Raw genomic sequence first — 16,798 nt, forward strand, 5'->3', positions numbered from 1 at the left:
GACATACATACTCTATTAATGTTATCAGACTTTCTTTACCCATACCCTATACTTCTTATGTCCACGGGCAACAAGCAAGCATCAACCCTCCTTAGACCACTGTGTCATACCTTGTTATACCCATACACAACTCCTGTGTTTCTAGGCTACAAGCAAGCATTAGATCACAGTCTTGCATTTTACAGTTATGACGGATTCACCTGCGCCAGATGCGCTATTCACACGAAAGTACACACATTAAGGCTTGTTTCAGAAGCCCCACTTAAAGTGGATCTGAGATAAACTTTTACTTGTTGCAAAGTTGTATTCCTTTCATATGGTTTATAGGGCATTCCTCAAGCCAAATTTTTTTGTTTTGTTTTGTTTTAATACTCTAATTCCCTATAAACTAAACAAGCCTCGCCCACAGCTCCTTTTGTGCCTTGGCACTCTTAGAGCAATGTACCAAGGGCTTATGGGAGCTCAGTCTGGGCAGGAGGAGGAGGTGTTACTAGCCAGGGATTTCAGAGGCAGAGGGAAGGAGGGAGTAGGAGATAGGAGTGTACTTTTCCTAGGCTGAGGGCTGGAGATGCTATCAAGCTTGCCTGTGTAATGTGACAAGCAGAACATGGCTGCTGTCATTGTATCACAGGAAGAAATAATCATAAACTGTTGAAGCTGTTTGCTGCTAGATTTGCTGTGAAAACCTAAATCTAAAATTTCAGATAAGATATATAGACAAGTTACTTGTTATAGTTCGTTTTTCATCTTGGATCCGCTTTAAATTGACTTTTGCTTACAAAAAGAAAATGGTCCTTTCCACTAGGCAGGGTGGTAAAACCTTCCTCACAGGATGAAGCTATAAAAACCCCTTACTACTTTCTAGTCGGCCTAGTTTACCCATGTAATGACTCCTCAGACATTCTCTGATACGGACAAGTGGGACTGTTAAAACCAAATATCCCAAACCAACCATTGTAGTAGTAGCACCTTATGTCACAAAGATATGTTTTTCTCTGACCAGAGAACTCAAGGAATCCAAAGTTATCATTCTCTACATGATCTGACAAACTGCTGCAGAAATATGATAACTCCAGATATTTCATATCTCTTTCTGCTCTAATTAGAGGGGCGGAACAGAGTCAGATGGCATTATCTGCCCACCTCTCATTGCACTCTCCACCCCCAGCAAAGAGAGGTTTAATAAGTCTGGTCACACAGGCAGTCAGGGTCCTTCAATACCAATCCATACCACCATGGATTAGCCTACCCAGTTGGACCTGGGATTTTATCTCAAACTATTAACAGCCAATATTTTGGGACTTACAAAGGTCATGATAATTCCATAGACTGTTCAAACTTTATCCAGTTACTATTTCAAGTTTTTATTCCTATTATTTGACTTTATCAATCTGTTCAATGCTACATTCATTTTATTATTTTCATGTAAACATTTATGTATTGTTTTTATAATAAAATAAACAATTAAAATTGTTTGTCTAAGTGCTTGCTTTGAATATCCTCTCCAAAGAATCCTTCCTTCAGAGAGAACATTACCATAACTGTTTTATTGATATGTATTGTTCTATCTAGAGAGGTCGTTGAAATAACCCTTTTTCGTACTAGCTAGTTAGAATTGCTTATTAACATGCTAATGGGAATTGGTGGCAGCTTACCTGATCTCTACATGAGATTGCAGATGGAATTGATTGTACATACCGTACATTTGAAATTGTATTTTGCGTGAACTCAGCAACCAACCCAAAAGTTAGCCTGAAGTTCTAATTGCCTTCAGAATTCCATTAGTGCCTGAGAGCTGAATGGTAATCTGCATCAAAGGGAACAGGAATTGGAGGGTGATGTCCCAACTGTTTACATGCACTATGCTTCTATCTGGCAGTAGACCATTACATTACTTTGCAGTAAGTCAGTTTGCACTGTGCAGTGAGACAGTTTGCAGTTGTGTGTAACAGCTGCTCTTCTACAAAGCTGTTTTATACAGAGCTCTCATTTCAAATTTGCCACCTGCTGGCTACAAGTAGTATATGAAATACTCGCCTATAATATTTGCAATGACCCAAAGAAAAACACATGGAAGTACCCTTAATACAAGATATATAGCTGGTCTCATCATATCTTAATTCAAAGTAAGTAGAGAGTCACACAGTCCTACAAATACACTCTGCATCGGCACCTGCCAGAATTATTATTATTATTATTTTACACTAATTTTTATTACCCTCAAATAGTCAGTAACAAAGCGTAATGATAAAATTACAATAGTGATGGTAATACAATTCGGAAAACATCACATGCCAAAAATGCCATAAAAAGACCCTTACAAAAAGTTATAAGGAACATTGAAGACAAAAATCTGAATTTAGGAGTGTTGAATCGAAATGTCCATAAACAAGCTAAGTAGTCCAGTGTGTTCATGGAGCTTGTCAGACCTGTGGAGAAGAGATATAGCAGAACAAAAACATACACAAATGTAAGTGAGATAAAAAATTATTCAGGGGAGGAATTCAATCTGAGAGTGGATCACCAATCTACTAGAGATAATCGAACACCGATCCTATTGTACACAAAAATAAGGGGGAATGTTGGTTCCTGTTTAAAGTTTGGGATGGATTGCAGTCAATTAGGGTAGTTGGGAGGAGCCCCAGAAATATACATTTGGAGAAAAGGAAAAGATTAGGGTTAGTTATTTGCAAAATGACTCTCCCATGGGCCCCATATTTTGTCGAATCTATCTTCGAAATCCCGTAGAGTTGCCGTAAGTTGTTCCATTAATTTAGTCCACTTAATTTTTAGTATAACTTCTGAGAGTGCAGGAGGTGCCATTTTTTTCCAGTTGGATGCTAAGGCCAGCCTAGCTGAAGTAAGAATACGTATGATTAAAACTCTCTCGAATTGGTTAGTTTGGGGGACCGATTTTCCCAATAACATAAATATGGGGTCCAGGGGGTATAGATATAGCCAATAGTCAAATTATTATTATTATTATTATTATTATTATTATTATTATTATTATTATTGTCATATTTTCTGTCTTGGCCAGAGTTAGACTATTGGATGCATATTGTCAATAACACTGATGCTAATTCTTGAAATGTGTATCTACAAAGGCGTTTGGAAATCCAATGCATTAGTCTAATTTTCCTACTATGTCTACCTATTTGTCTTGCTACAGGTACTGAAGACTTCAGTGTAATCCCACAATACCCATGGCACCAGCTTCCATTACTTCCTTACAGCTGTTTTGTAGTGAACCTTCACTATGAAGGATGTGGAGCAGGGGCGTAACTACAAATCATGGGGCCCCTCAGCAAAACTTTGATGGGGACCTCCAGTGTCCACCCTCTTTTCCTTGCCTACTGCTGATGAGTCTTCCAAGCTGCATTCGATTTGCGTTAAATTTGTGTGCAAGATAGAATGCTTTCCATCTCATTGACCATCTCTTATGAAGAATTGGCTTCACATACCACACTGCCATTACCAGAAAGACCTGGACTTTACAGGACAAACGTTGTCACTGTCGGAGAATTTTCATGATGAATATTTTTGGAAAGCATGGGGGGAAATGTTCCTTGAGAATGTAAACATTGTATAAAACCAGTGAGCAGCTCCAGTTTCATTAGTTATGGTTCGGTTACTTGCTAAGTTCGGTTTGTCATGTTATTCTTTGCTGGTGTCTCACTTGCATTCGTATCATGTACAAATAAAACCGTGCTCGTTCTGATGTCTGTCTCCTTTGTGTGAGCTGCAAAGCTTGCCATAGATATTTAAAAGGGACCATGCACACTTCTCAATACACATTATGCCAATTTACCACATGCATGGGCTAGTGATTTTTCTTGCAATTTTTTTCAAATAAATTCTAGGTGTGTCTTTGGCATATTTATGCACATTTGTGTGTGACTTCCCCCCCCCCCCCCTCCTTTAGATTGTAAGCTCCCAAAGGCAGAGCTTTCTCACCCATTTGTGTCTTGGAATTTGTTAATCATTTTGTATCTTGCAATCGGTTATACATTGTATTCATCATGTTACATTTGTCACAGTAATTACCAATTCTGTATTTTGTACCAGCGTCTATATTTGGTGAACACCATACTTTGTATTATTAAAGGGAACCAGAGAGGAATGGCCAGCCCCATAAGCCTAGATCGCTCCCACGCCGCCATCCTCTGCTTCCTGGATCTGCCGGTACTGGGCCCGTCACTTCCGGCCGGACGCGACCAATTGTCCGCATCACGGGGGCTCCCTCCATACCCGTACGCATGCGGCTGCGCAGTAGGCAGCTACATGCGTGTCTGTATGGAGAGAGCACCCTGGGATGCAGAGAATTGGCCGCGTCCGCCGGCCGACTGGCCGACTCGCGGCAATGACGGGACCCGGTGGCAGCGGATTCAGGCAGCGGAGGAGGGCGATCCGTGCGTATGGGGCTGGAGGAAGCCCCAGGTATGTATATTTCATCCTCTCTGGTTCCTTTTTCTTACTTTGTATAGTGCCACAGAATACGTTAGTGTTTTATAAATCAATAATAATTCTAACATTCATATAGTGCTTTTCTCCTATCTGACGTGCAGCACTTGAGACCCAGCAGTGTTAGGGAGTTTTGCCCAATGACTCCTTAATGAATAGGTACGGGCTCACTACTGGCTACATAACCCCAGAGCCCTTCTAAAGGCTGTGTTTTGATCTTGTGATATTGCCGTTCATTGTGTTCACACAGTGTACTTTAGCGGTTGCAGACAGGTGCAGTCAGTGCTTAGTGCTACAATAGTTAATCCTTCTGAGGGCAGTTTTCCTTTTTCTTGCTATTGTTATATTGCAATCCTGTGTGTCCAGTGCACACGTAAGCTGTTGGAGACACCACCACTACTGGCATCTAATATCCACTACTGCCCCCTGTATAAGGCAGAATCAGTGTTTTTTTGGTCACTTAACTGTCATTGAACTACCTCAGACCGACCATAGAGGCTGGAAAACCATGATCGCCTGCACTCCCGTGAACGTGCGCACAAGCAAGGCAGGCACTACACACCACTACACAAAGATTGCCACAAAGAGGACTAACATTTATGTCCTGGAGGTGTCAACTAGCAAAAACGATGTGCTTGCCTGACGTTATCACTGAAGCTCTTTGCGGTTGTTTGCGGTGCATTAAATGCGGTGTTTTGTCTGAAATAACCCTGACACTACCTTATCGCCGTGTATGCACGTCGGAGGTTTTAAAGCACTTAATTCCACAAATTTAGGAATGTACTGCGATTTCTGCCCTTAAGAGAGGAAAACACAACCCTACGTCATCTACATCAATTTTTGGTAGGACTTTTACCGTGGATCCCCCTCCAGCACGCCACGGTGCAGGTGTTAGGCCCCTTGAAACAACTTTTCCATCACTTTTGCGGCCAGAAACAGTCCCTATAAGTTTTAAAATTTGCCTGCCCATTGAAGTCTATGGTGGTTGGCCAGATTCGCCTGTATGTGAACTTTTGCGGAACTTCACGTTCGAGGTTCACTAACCAAAAATTTCATGTTCACTACATCACTGCCCTTAATCATTACACTACCCAGCCATCATAGTGCTCATCAATGGTGCACATCACATGCACATCAATGGTGGCTGGATAGTGTACTGGTTAACGATGCCACCTTTTCTTTGACATGGGCACCCAGGTTTGAATCCAGGCTGGAGCCAGCACCTATTCACTAATTCCAACACTCCAGCGTGGCTGTAGCACTCAAGCAGTTAGAGTAGGACAAGATACAAGTGGTATTTAAGTGTTAACATTTTATTTCACATCTTCTCTTTGTAAATAGTGCTGTCCCAGAGATCTAAACCTGGACTCTAGTGCTTTAACCTGTACAGTGTATTTATGCCCCCCCTGAATAACGCTTCATGACTGAAGGCATAAAAGCACGTATCTGTTTGTTTACCTCACCATTCCCGATCACCTGTTGTTCGTTTCCAGTGCAATCCATCCCACCATTACACGATCAGTGAATGGGAATAGCTTGTTCCGAAACCCGATTGCAGTGTCTGTGATAAATGAAATCCGGCATCAGCGAGACGTCGGCATTTCATTCACAAAATGAAGTAAACAGATACACTTAATAGTTCTGAGTATTATTTACAGTGTTGACAAGTAAGTGTAACACCATCTTGTGGCCAAAAAGTAAAAATGCATTCACACGTATGCTTTATACTGTGTATAGAAATGCATACATTTTTATAAAATTTGAACCCCTTACACCTCAACTCTTTAGTTACCAAACTGAAACACTTGTATAAAATAAATAAAAAATTACACAATTTTAAATAAAATGATAGTTACCTTATGGACTTTTTAATTTAACTGTGATTAGGAAGTGGTTAAACTGAGAGTATTATCCAGTATGTCACCCACCCATTAGATGGTTGGAGAATATGGGGAATATATTCAATAAAAAGTAATAACATCTTACCTGTGTTTATGCAAGTAGTGTAACACGTGTAACATTATAGAAGCATGTGCATGTTCTGTTCATAATACAAACAGCACTATTTGTGCAATGTGTCTATGCTATGGGTCAGGTGGATAGCGTTCTGGTAAGGCTCTGGAGCTTTGATGTGGCTTGAGTGTGTTAAACAGTAAGGAATCTTTGGGCAAGGCTCCCCAATGATCATGAGTGCTTCCTAAGTGGCCACAGCCCTAAAATGTTGTTTGTCTTGTCTTATGCTACTTGGGTGAACACGGGTAACGTTACTATGCACTGACTAAGCACAGCAATGTTACTACTGTTTATTGTATGAACCCTATATGAGGTCACCACATAACTACTGGTTTGTACAATTACACCATAACTAGTGTAGTAGTTGTTTTTTAAACTTTGTTTTGTTTACATTGATTTGTACTGTCCTGCAATGCACACTGATAAAAACTGACCTGTTAAAAATAAGCTAAAAGAGGCAAAGGTCATTGAGATGACACTAGGATGGCCAAAAACAAGGTGTAGGACATGTGTCCAGTGCAGTCCAGTTTATTCAGTAGGTGGGTGTGATAGCACGAGTGATAGTCCTCATACAGTATACACATATATCTCAGACTCTGAAATAGAGGTATTACCACAAGCACTATATTGTTCCAGAGTTGTACCAGGATGCTTATAATTGGTCTCCTGGCATTTCTTTTACCTGCTCTGGTCTCCAGAGCAGCTCCAGCCTTAGAAACAGGTAAGAGTGTTTTTGTTTTATTAATTGATTTGTATTTGTAGGCTGTTTTATGTTATAGGGCTGACAGTGTGTTTAGATGGTGAAATCCACACAGTTCAATCTGTTTTTTTGTTTGTTTGTTTTTTTACTTCATTAACCACATGTTTCTTAACCACTTGAGGACCACAGTGTTAACCCCCCCTAAAGATCAGGCATTTTTTATGTAAATGGGCCACTGCAGCTTTAAAGAGAACCCGAGGTGGGTTTGAAGGATATTATCTGCATACTGAGGCTGGATCTGCCTATACAGCCCAGCCTCTGTTGCTATCCCAAACCCCCCTAAGGTCCCCCTGCACTCTGCAATCCCTCATAAATCACAGCCACGCTGCTGACAAACAGCTTGTCAGAGCTGGCTGTGTTTATCTCTATAGTGTCAGTCTGCTGCTCTCCCCACCTCCTGCAGAACTCCAGTCCCCGCCTGCATCCCTTCCCTCCCTGCTGATTGGAGGGAAGGGACGGGGGCAGGGACCGGAGCTATGCAAGAGGCGGGGGAGCAGCTGAGACTGACACTACAGATGTAAACACAGCCTCACAGCTGTGATTTATGAGGGATTGCAGAGTGCAGGGGGACCTTAGTGGGGTTTGGGATAGCAACAGAGGCTGGGCTGTATAGGCAGATCCAGCCTCTGTATGCAGATAACATTCTTTAAACACACCTCGGGTTCTCTTTAAGGCCAAGCTGCAGGGCCGCACAACTCAGCACACAAGTGATCTCCCCCCCCTTTTCTCCCCACCAACAGAGTTTCCTGCTGGTGGTGTCTGATCGCTTACCCAAGTGTTTTTTTTTTTTTGTATAAATATTTTTTGCATTATTTAATAAATACATTTCCTTATTTATTTATTTTTTAAAACTCCCTCCCTCCCCCAGCTAGCCAATAGCGGTGATCGGCTGTCATAGGCTTCAGCCTATGAGAGACGATCGCTCTCCTGTCTCCCAGGGAGACAGCCATGTCACACGACTGTTCCCAGTACAGCGCTGCCTTAGACTGCAGCAATAAAAGACAATGGTTTTGCTGTCTCCCAGTCTCCCAGCGGCAATCGCATCGGCACATGCAATCTCCCGCAAACCACGCCCCAAGGACCTTACACGATCATGGTTAGGCACTCCTGGGGCTGCCACCGCGTCCATGCCCACCAGCTTGACGTGGTCGGCAAGTGGTTAAAGGATTCGGCATTACAAGAGAAAATTGCATAGATCAAGTGGCAAATACAATGAAATGTCACAAACAACTAATGACAGCATCATGTTTTAAAGAGAAACTCCGATCAAGAATTGAACTTTATCCCAATCAGTAGCTGATACCCCCTTTTACATGAGAAATCTATTCTTTTTCACAAACAGACCATCAGGGGGCTCTGTATGACTGATATTGTGGTGAAACCCCTCCCACAAGAAACTCTGAGGACCGTGGTACTCCTGGCAGTTTCCTATCTGTGAACCTTGTTGCATTGTGGGAAATAGCTGTTTACAGTTGTTTCCAACTGCCAAAAAAGCATGCAGCAGCTACATCACCTGCCAACAGTAAAAACGTCACCATGTAATAAATGTCAGAATGTAAATCAGGGATTTAAAAGATTTTACAATGGGCAAACACTGTCTAAATCATTTATACATAATTATTGTAAAAATGAAGCACTTTTTTATTACATTATTTTCACTGGAGTTCCTCTTTAAATGACTGGTGGTTGAAGGTTGGTATAGGCAAACAAAATATATTGCATAGTAGTCACTCACAAACACTAGTACAGAATGCTAGCATTGAAATCATGATTTTCTTGTCTCCCTCCCGGCGTTTACTTGCATGTTGCTATTTTGTGTAAAAAACTTTTCAAAGCGCTTTTGCAGAGCGATTTGTTTTTTCACTTCCTGACTCAACTCAGGAAGGGAACTTTTTGACCTGAAAAATAATAAATACAATGTATTCATTCTTAAAAGCACTGGGGAAATCACTACACCAATCGCATTTTCAAGTGTTTTGCAATTTCCCTATACCTTCCATTATAGGGAAATCGCCCCAAAAATGGTACAGGCAGTGCTTTGCTGAGCGGATCGGATCGGAAAATAACAAGCCGCTCAGATGTGAACACTCTCATAGGGAGTTATTGCACAATCGCTTTTAGGGTGATTTAGAAAACTATTAGGACAATTTAAAACAAAAAAAAAATGAAAAACGCCCTAGGTGTGAACAAACCCTAAGAGTTATTGAGACATCTAACCCAAACTTTATTGAACTAAGTAGGACATTTTCTGTTTGTATAAACTAGTTTTTTACAAGGTAGGAGATTTTGGACCCTGGTCTTCCAAACCTCCAGCGTAGGGAAAATTGAGGACATCCATTTAAGTGATACACTGTTTAGCTGCAAAGAGTGTCTCAGCGAGAAAGACTCTATCAAACTTGGGCAAATCTTCACCCAAAAGATACAATATACACATTTTTATATCTAAGGAGGCTGATGAGTCCATCACGTCATGAAGGTAATCTGTCACTTGTTTCCAAAGGAAGGAGAATCAATGGGTTGGGGTGGGGGAATTTGGGGCTCAGAGAAAGATAGCTTTGGTGCAGTGCAGTGTATAAATTTGAGTGAGTTTCATGCTGAGGCAGGGGGAAACCAAACAGGGGTAGAGAGCCAGTCCTCCCATTCTTCGTCATTAAGTTGAATACCTGCTTTTGTCTATTTGGAGGAGTGTTCGACCACTGGGGCAATATGATGTTCAAGAAGTTGGGTCATCTTTAATGGCTTCATGATCAATGAGACATCAGTGTTGCAGGCAGGAGGAACACTGTGCATGAAGGGCATACTGTTGCTGATAGTACATACACTGAAAAATTGGAGTGAGTGAAAATTTCTTCTGGCGCATAGCAAAGGGAAGGAGGTTAGTGTTACGTAACGCCCTTGCCCATGTATCGGATATTAGAGGTGTTATCTAATCAACATAAAAACAAAAGTTTGCTTTCTTAACACAGAAAGAATTTGCGATAATTCAGGTTGGAGTGAGCTTGAGATGTCTCCCAGTGCATCACTGCTGAATATATGCAAATTAACCATTCTACCCGTAGAAGCTAAACACACCTCCAGAACTGCTGGAATGCAATGATGTGTCAGTTTGTTAATTTGTACAGAGCCATAATAATCCAACATGCATACAGACTGTTTCAGATTTTTTGATCCTCATCAGTGCATGGCATGGATTAATTTGGCTCTATGCAGTAGGGCTTGTAACACCGAGAGGTACAGACTAACCAGCAAGCTCATGTTGACCCAGAACTCATTGGAGTGTGTAAGGGACTAAAAGGGTGTAGTCCCTTACACACTCCAATGAGTACTGGGTCACCATGAGCTTGCTGGTTAGTCTGTACTAATCAACATAATTAAGGGAGCGAGGGGTTCTACCAGAGGGGAGAGTGGAATTCCCACGTAGTGGAGTGGATTTCCTTACAGGTTGCCTGCCCTACTTTAGTCGCCTGGCAAAAGATTAAGTTGTTTGGGGCCTTGGTAGTGAGATTTTCCTTTAATAGTGATGGCAGAACAATTCACCAGGAGAACAGTTCCCAGGAAACTTCTGCATTTCTCCTATTCACATTTAACATTAAAGTCACTGGTCGCCAAATTTAGCAGTTTATAGCAAAGCCCTCAATTTGCAGGGTATGTTAAGGAGAACAGTAGGATAAAGAGATAAAAACCTTTTCAAGAAGACCTTGCATTTTGGAAAAAACTGATTGTAAAGTTACTATAGGAAAAAAGTGTATATTTCAATACAGTTAAAGGACAGCTAATACATTAATGTATTAACCTATCGGTAGACGGTAGTGTGAATTTATATTTATCAAAAGAAAGAGCAGTGAATTTAATGATGGGTTTTCCAGGGGTCCACAGGCAGTGCATACTGACCACCTGAAAACCCTGTGGAAATGTGGCAATGCTTTGGCCAGCGATCGCTATACAGCTGCGATATGGCAACTTTACCTATTTTTTGTTCAGAGTGTGGGAAATAATTAAAAATTAAGTTGGGTCCCCCCTCCCAAGCCGCTTTAACCCCTTGTCCCCCATGAAGGCTGGGGAAACCTGGCCACGTAGGGCTTTGCCCCCTGAGCTATATCAGCCCACATGGTCCATGGTATGAGGGGGCTCTGGAAGAGAAGGGCGACCAAGCCTCCTGTTCCCCCCCCAGAGCCCTTGTCCAGTCCGTTATTCAAAAGGAAATAAATGTGGCAGCTTCCATATCCCTCTCACTTCAGGACCTTTTCCACTAGCAATTGCTAGCGTTCGCGCTAAATGCTGGCGAGTAGCGATTGCGATTCATCAAAGTTCCACATTTTCCCGGCGTTTGCGATCATCGCGATTTTGCTATGCAATGCAGTGCATAGCAAAACCGCGGCAAAAATCGATCCGCAAAAAAACGCGATTCCTATGTTATTAGGCAAACCGTAGTGATTTTAAAATCACTAGCGATTTGTGATTTTGCGATTCAGCATCACAATCGCCGCTAGTGAAAAAGGGCCCTTCAGGTGTCCATTAAAGGAATACTTAAGTCAAAAAAAATATATATTTTTACTCACCTGGGGCATCCCTCTGCCCCCTGAAGGTGAATGGTGCCCTCGCAGCCTCGCTCCGATCCTACTGTCCCCGCTGGCAGCTCCTTCCGGTTCGGTGACAGCCGCCGACAGGTTGGGAACGTGAGTGATTCTCCGCGTTCCCAGCCGTTATATCACCCTCTATGCTGCTATAGCGTATAACATATACTATATACTATATACATAACATATACTATATACTATTTTAATTGCCAAATGCTGAAAAGTGATTTTAACAAAGAAATTAAAAATGATCACCTAGGAGAAAACAAAGGAGAAAAAGTGAATTGTATATGGCCCTCTGGCCCATATCACTTTTTCAACTGAGTTTATGAAATTTTCAAACTTGTCAATAAAATGCATTTTTAAACCACCAGCAAGGAAACAAATACTCAAAATAATTTTAATAGTACTTTTTCATCTACTTTTTGGTACTTTTTCCATTGCAAAGTGCTAAGAAGTTATTATAATTCAAAGATGAAAATGTATCTCCTAGGAGAAAATTCAGAAGAAAAACTGAATTGCATGTGTGCCCCCTGTGTCTGCAATGTAAGTTATCAATAAAGTGGTTGTCTTCTTGGTGTGATAGCCAAGAGCCCTTAGCCATCAGGTGCTGATTAATATCTGTTTCTCCTGCATTCTACATTGCTGCACATTTAGAAGCTAGTTTATACAGCCTTTCTAACACTTATTTTATTAGATATTGTTTGTAACCATGAAAGTGTGGAAAGCGGATGGATCATACCCACCAAATCGTCATACCAGGAGGGGGAAACAGTTACACTGGACTGCAATGACAGATATGGCATTGAGGAGGAGCCAGAAAACGCAACGAGGACATGTACAAAACATGGTTGGCAGCCTTCTCTAAAATGTATACGTAAGTACACCTCATTCCATATGCACATAGGTTGCACAGCTCTCCTGCAGGTTGCCTTGGAGCAGAGCCAGCCTATGATATGACCAGGGATGGTCAGGGCAGATAGAGGTGGGACTGGGTGTGAAATTAGTGGGAGAAGGTGTGACAGACTTGGACTCAGGAGCAGCTGAAAGTCTTCTTCCAAGCAAGGAAGAAGGTGGTGGGGCCATTTAGGAAGGCAACAGGGGGGGGGGGGGGGGAGTTGTGCTATTTTTAGAAGTAAAGCCCTTTTACACTTGCAGGTAATTCCTGCATTGTTTTACCCTCTTTTACCGCAAGGGGTCGCGAAAGCAATGCAATTCTATGTAGACTTTCACACTTATTGCGGTCCATTGCAGTGCACCAGACATGGCCGATGCAAGGGCAGCAGCGCGTTATCCTGAACACCGTGCTTGATGCACAGTGCTTGGGGCAATGAAAGTCTATGGGCGACACAGTAAGGGTAAATGCCGCATCACGGTGCATGCGTGGACTGTCGGGAATCCCAGTGATGTACTTATTACCCAACAGTGGGAGTATCGCAGTGCACTGCAACACAAACAATCCATCTAGTGCAGAACCGGTCTTACAGTTACTGTCACTAAAGGATATGTTGTGTCTAGCGTTTGATTTTTCCGTGAGTTACTGGGTTGATCTTTTGTACAGTTGATTTATTTCCTGTGCAATGTTGTTAATGGATTTATTTATTGCAGCAGGTAATCTCTTAATTGTTTCAATTTATTTAGAGGGGTGTAAATTAACTTTGCTCATCTTTGATTTCTACAGGTGTAAGATGTGATAATCCTCCAAATGTACAAAACGGAAATTATTACGCTACTTCAGGGTTCCGTTATCCAACAGAATTCGGCAGCCACATGAAATATTTTTGCCTTCATGGATATGTTAATCTAGATGGAGGAGATCCTGGAGTAACCTATTGTACGAAGGATGGATGGAGCCCTAACCCAAGGTGTACCAGTAAGTGTCATCCTTTATCTCACATAAACATCTACGCACATCTTTTCTGTAGGAAAGGACATATCTATATATATAATAGAGTAAGTGCCTCAACCTTCAAGCAAGAAGAAGAAGTAGCGCCCTGCCCCCAGGGCCGGTCCAAGCAAGAAGAAGAAGTATCGCCCTGCCCCCAGGGCCGGTCCAAGCAAGAAGAAGGGGCTGGTCCAAGCAAGAAGAAGTAGTGCCATATCAAACCAAGGGCGCAGAGGGATACTTTGCATATTCAGTAGCAGTGCACTGTGGGTAACCACGAATGTTCACTTATAGCTGAATTATTGCACATTTGCTTCTGTTTTAAAAAGGCAAATTACACCAAGCTTTGCTTTTTTTTTTTTTTTAGTAGGAGGGCTTTTTGGTCTCTTTTATCCTCCTATACAGTCTTAGTAGTTTGGGTCACCCCGAGCTGCTTGGTTACTCTGTTGTACTGGTCCAAGCCCTATCTCATACAGCCATATCAATCCCTGCTATGTACTGATGAGGACCAAAAGTCTGAAATAGACTGTCACATGTGGGTTTGATACGACTGTGTAAAATTTAAAGCTATAGACTTGCTATACAGATGGGAAGTTCGGATCTTTTCAATGATCCGGATGATTCAGGTCGGATCGTTGAAAAGATCTGGTTCTTTAAATTGAATCTTTGGATCATTTGACTAGTAAAGCAGATGGGGTGAAATGACTAGTAGGAAGGAACTTTCCCTGCACTGTACATTCAGTTCAAGGCTGGCTGCTATTATAGCAAACCAGTATAGCAAGCTATGTGTCAACTTCTTTGATATATTTTACTTTTAGTTCTGTTTAAAGACATGATATGTAGACTTGTGCAGAATGATAAGATAACCTTTCCCCACTTAAAGAGAGAGGTTTAGCAAGTAAGGGGCCTTATCCCTCCCAGAGTTAAATGACTTCCGAGGCCAAAATAACAAAAATGACACTTTACCTTTTTTATCTGCAGAATCCACGGAGGACGCCCTCCGCGTCCTCCGCTCCGTACCGCCATCAACCTAGACCTTTTAATTCCCCCTGGGCTTGTCCCGACCCCACCGAACAGGTCGCATCCACTCCACCCCTAAGATGGCCGCCACCTTGATCCACGGCTGCGCAGTACGCTTTGCCGTGAGTGCGACTTCACAGCCTTTAGCCCGCCTCCAGCCGCGTAGTGGTTCCCGGCTCCTCCTGAAGTGTACGTCAGGCGCGGTTGGAGGTGGGCTAAAGGCTGCGCAGTCGCACTCGCGGCAAAGCGTACTCCGCAGCCGCGGATCAAGGCGGCGGCCATCTTAGGGGTGGAATGACGATGCGATCCGTTCGGTGGGGTCAGGACAAGCCCTGGGGGACCTAAAAGGACTAGATTGACGGCGGTACAGAGCGGAGGACGCAGAAGGCGTCCTCTGTGGATTCTGCAGATAAAAAGGTAAAGTGTCATTTTTGTCATTTTGGCCTCGGAAGTCCTTTAAGTCAACATTTTATGGCCTGCTCATGTGATTCTCCCTGAGCATGCTGGGTATTCTGTAAATCAGAGCTTTAAATATTTTTAGGAGCGATCCGCCGACCGCATCCGCCAGTGAAACCGCTTGGCTAATGTATTTCAATGGGATGGTGCACACCAGCGGTTTGAGGTTTTTAGCAAACCGCAAACGTGGGTCCTGCAGCACGTTTGCGGTTTGCAGAAGCGTTTCTGCCTCAAAGTAAAGTATAGGAAAAACGCAAACCGCTCTGGAAAACGCTACATCAGAACGGTTTGCCAGGCGTTTTTGTTACAGAAGCTGTTCAGTAACAGCTTTTAGGGCCCATTCACACCTGAGCAGGAATCGCACGATTCCCACTCATGGCAAACCTCTAGCAGTTTAGTAAAAACTGCTACACATTGTTGCAAATGGCAGTGTTCTCACTGCCACATTTGCGGTTAGCGATAACCGCAAACACGTTTCATTCAGCAGTTTGCCGGCGATTTGCGTTTAGCGATTGTGATTAGCGTGCAAAGCACGCTAATCGCGATCGCTCCAAAACCGCCGCAGTGTCCAGTGATTTTTCTGCGTTAATCAGGGGAAAATCACTCCCACAAAATCGCTGGCGGTTTGCGATTATAGGTGTGAACGGGCCCGTAACAATATGTGTAATCTGCTACCCGAAAACGCTCCTAAAACCGCTAGGCATGTTTAGAAAATGTCTCTAAACATGCCTAGAATTGCTCTGAAAATCTGCTCCAAAAAATGCTAGCATTTTGCAGATCTGCTAGCGTTTTTGGTGTGCACTGGGCCTGATAGTGGGTGTGTGAGTAGTAGTACACATTGCCAGCAGTAAAATTTGGGGTGTGAGTAGTAGTACACATTGCCAGCAGTGATATTTGGCGTGTAAGACAAGGAGTTACCGGTAACTTTGTAACCAAGAGCTGCTGCCTGAGGCCCTGCTCACACTGCACGCGTTTCCAGCCGCGTTTTGGAAACGCGTGCAGGTGGCCGACACGCACGACATCAGACAGTGCATAGAGTACACTGTCTGATGTTCACACTGCATGCGTTCCGGACCTGTGCGGTCCGGGAACGCATGCTGCACACATTTTTTGCCAAAACGCGTGGCTGTCCCATTCACTTTTCAATGATGGGATCAGACACGCAATGCATACAAACGCGGATGGCATGCGTTCGTACGCGTTGCGTTTCGCATGCGTGCCCATCCGCGTTTGTAATGTGAACGCGGCCTTCTCTTCGCTGCACTTCCTGTTTCTTCCACTGTGATCCGAATCGTTCACTGTGTTGATCCGGATGATTCGACGCACAAAAAAGATTCAGATCCGAATCGTTCATGATCCGGACAACACTAATACACCAGCGGTTCTAGATGCTTGCTTGACTTACCAAGGGTGAAAAGGGATAATTTGCATATTTAGTAGCAGTGCATTGTGGGTAACCACAAATGTTCACTTATAGCTGAATTATTGCAGATTTCCTTCTGTTTTAAAGAGACACTGAAGCGGAAAAAAAATGATGATATTATGATTTGTATGTGTAGCACAGCTAAGAAATAAAACATTAAGATCAGATACATCAGTGTAATTGTTTCCAGTACAGGAAGA

General features: G+C 42.8%; 2 protein-coding genes across 10 annotated transcripts in view; both read left to right on the top strand.

The window, feature by feature from the left end:
- LOC137543612 (kinesin-like protein KIF13A) overlaps nt 1-3,721 on the top strand; it is a 40,928-nt gene extending 37,207 nt beyond the window's left edge. Inside the window, exon 8 of the mRNA XM_068264726.1 lies at nt 3,173-3,721. Coding sequence (XP_068120827.1) covers nt 3,173-3,179 — 7 coding nt within the window. The 3' untranslated portion in view covers nt 3,180-3,721. The remainder of the gene's footprint in view (nt 1-3,172) is intronic.
- A 3,287-nt stretch (nt 3,722-7,008) lies between these two features.
- LOC137543610 (coagulation factor XIII B chain-like) overlaps nt 7,009-16,798 on the top strand; it is a 214,306-nt gene continuing 204,516 nt past the window's right edge. For all 9 annotated transcript variants that reach the window (XM_068264713.1, XM_068264719.1, XM_068264715.1 and 6 more), the window contains exons 1-3: nt 7,009-7,198; nt 12,512-12,691; nt 13,496-13,687. In XM_068264713.1, coding sequence (XP_068120814.1) covers nt 7,126-7,198; nt 12,512-12,691; nt 13,496-13,687 — 445 coding nt within the window. In that variant the 5' untranslated portion in view covers nt 7,009-7,125. The remainder of the gene's footprint in view (nt 7,199-12,511; nt 12,692-13,495; nt 13,688-16,798) is intronic.

The sequence above is a fragment of the Hyperolius riggenbachi genome, unplaced genomic scaffold, assembly GCF_040937935.1.
Source record: "Hyperolius riggenbachi isolate aHypRig1 unplaced genomic scaffold, aHypRig1.pri scaffold_117, whole genome shotgun sequence".
Classification (NCBI taxonomy): domain Eukaryota; kingdom Metazoa; phylum Chordata; class Amphibia; order Anura; family Hyperoliidae; genus Hyperolius; species Hyperolius riggenbachi.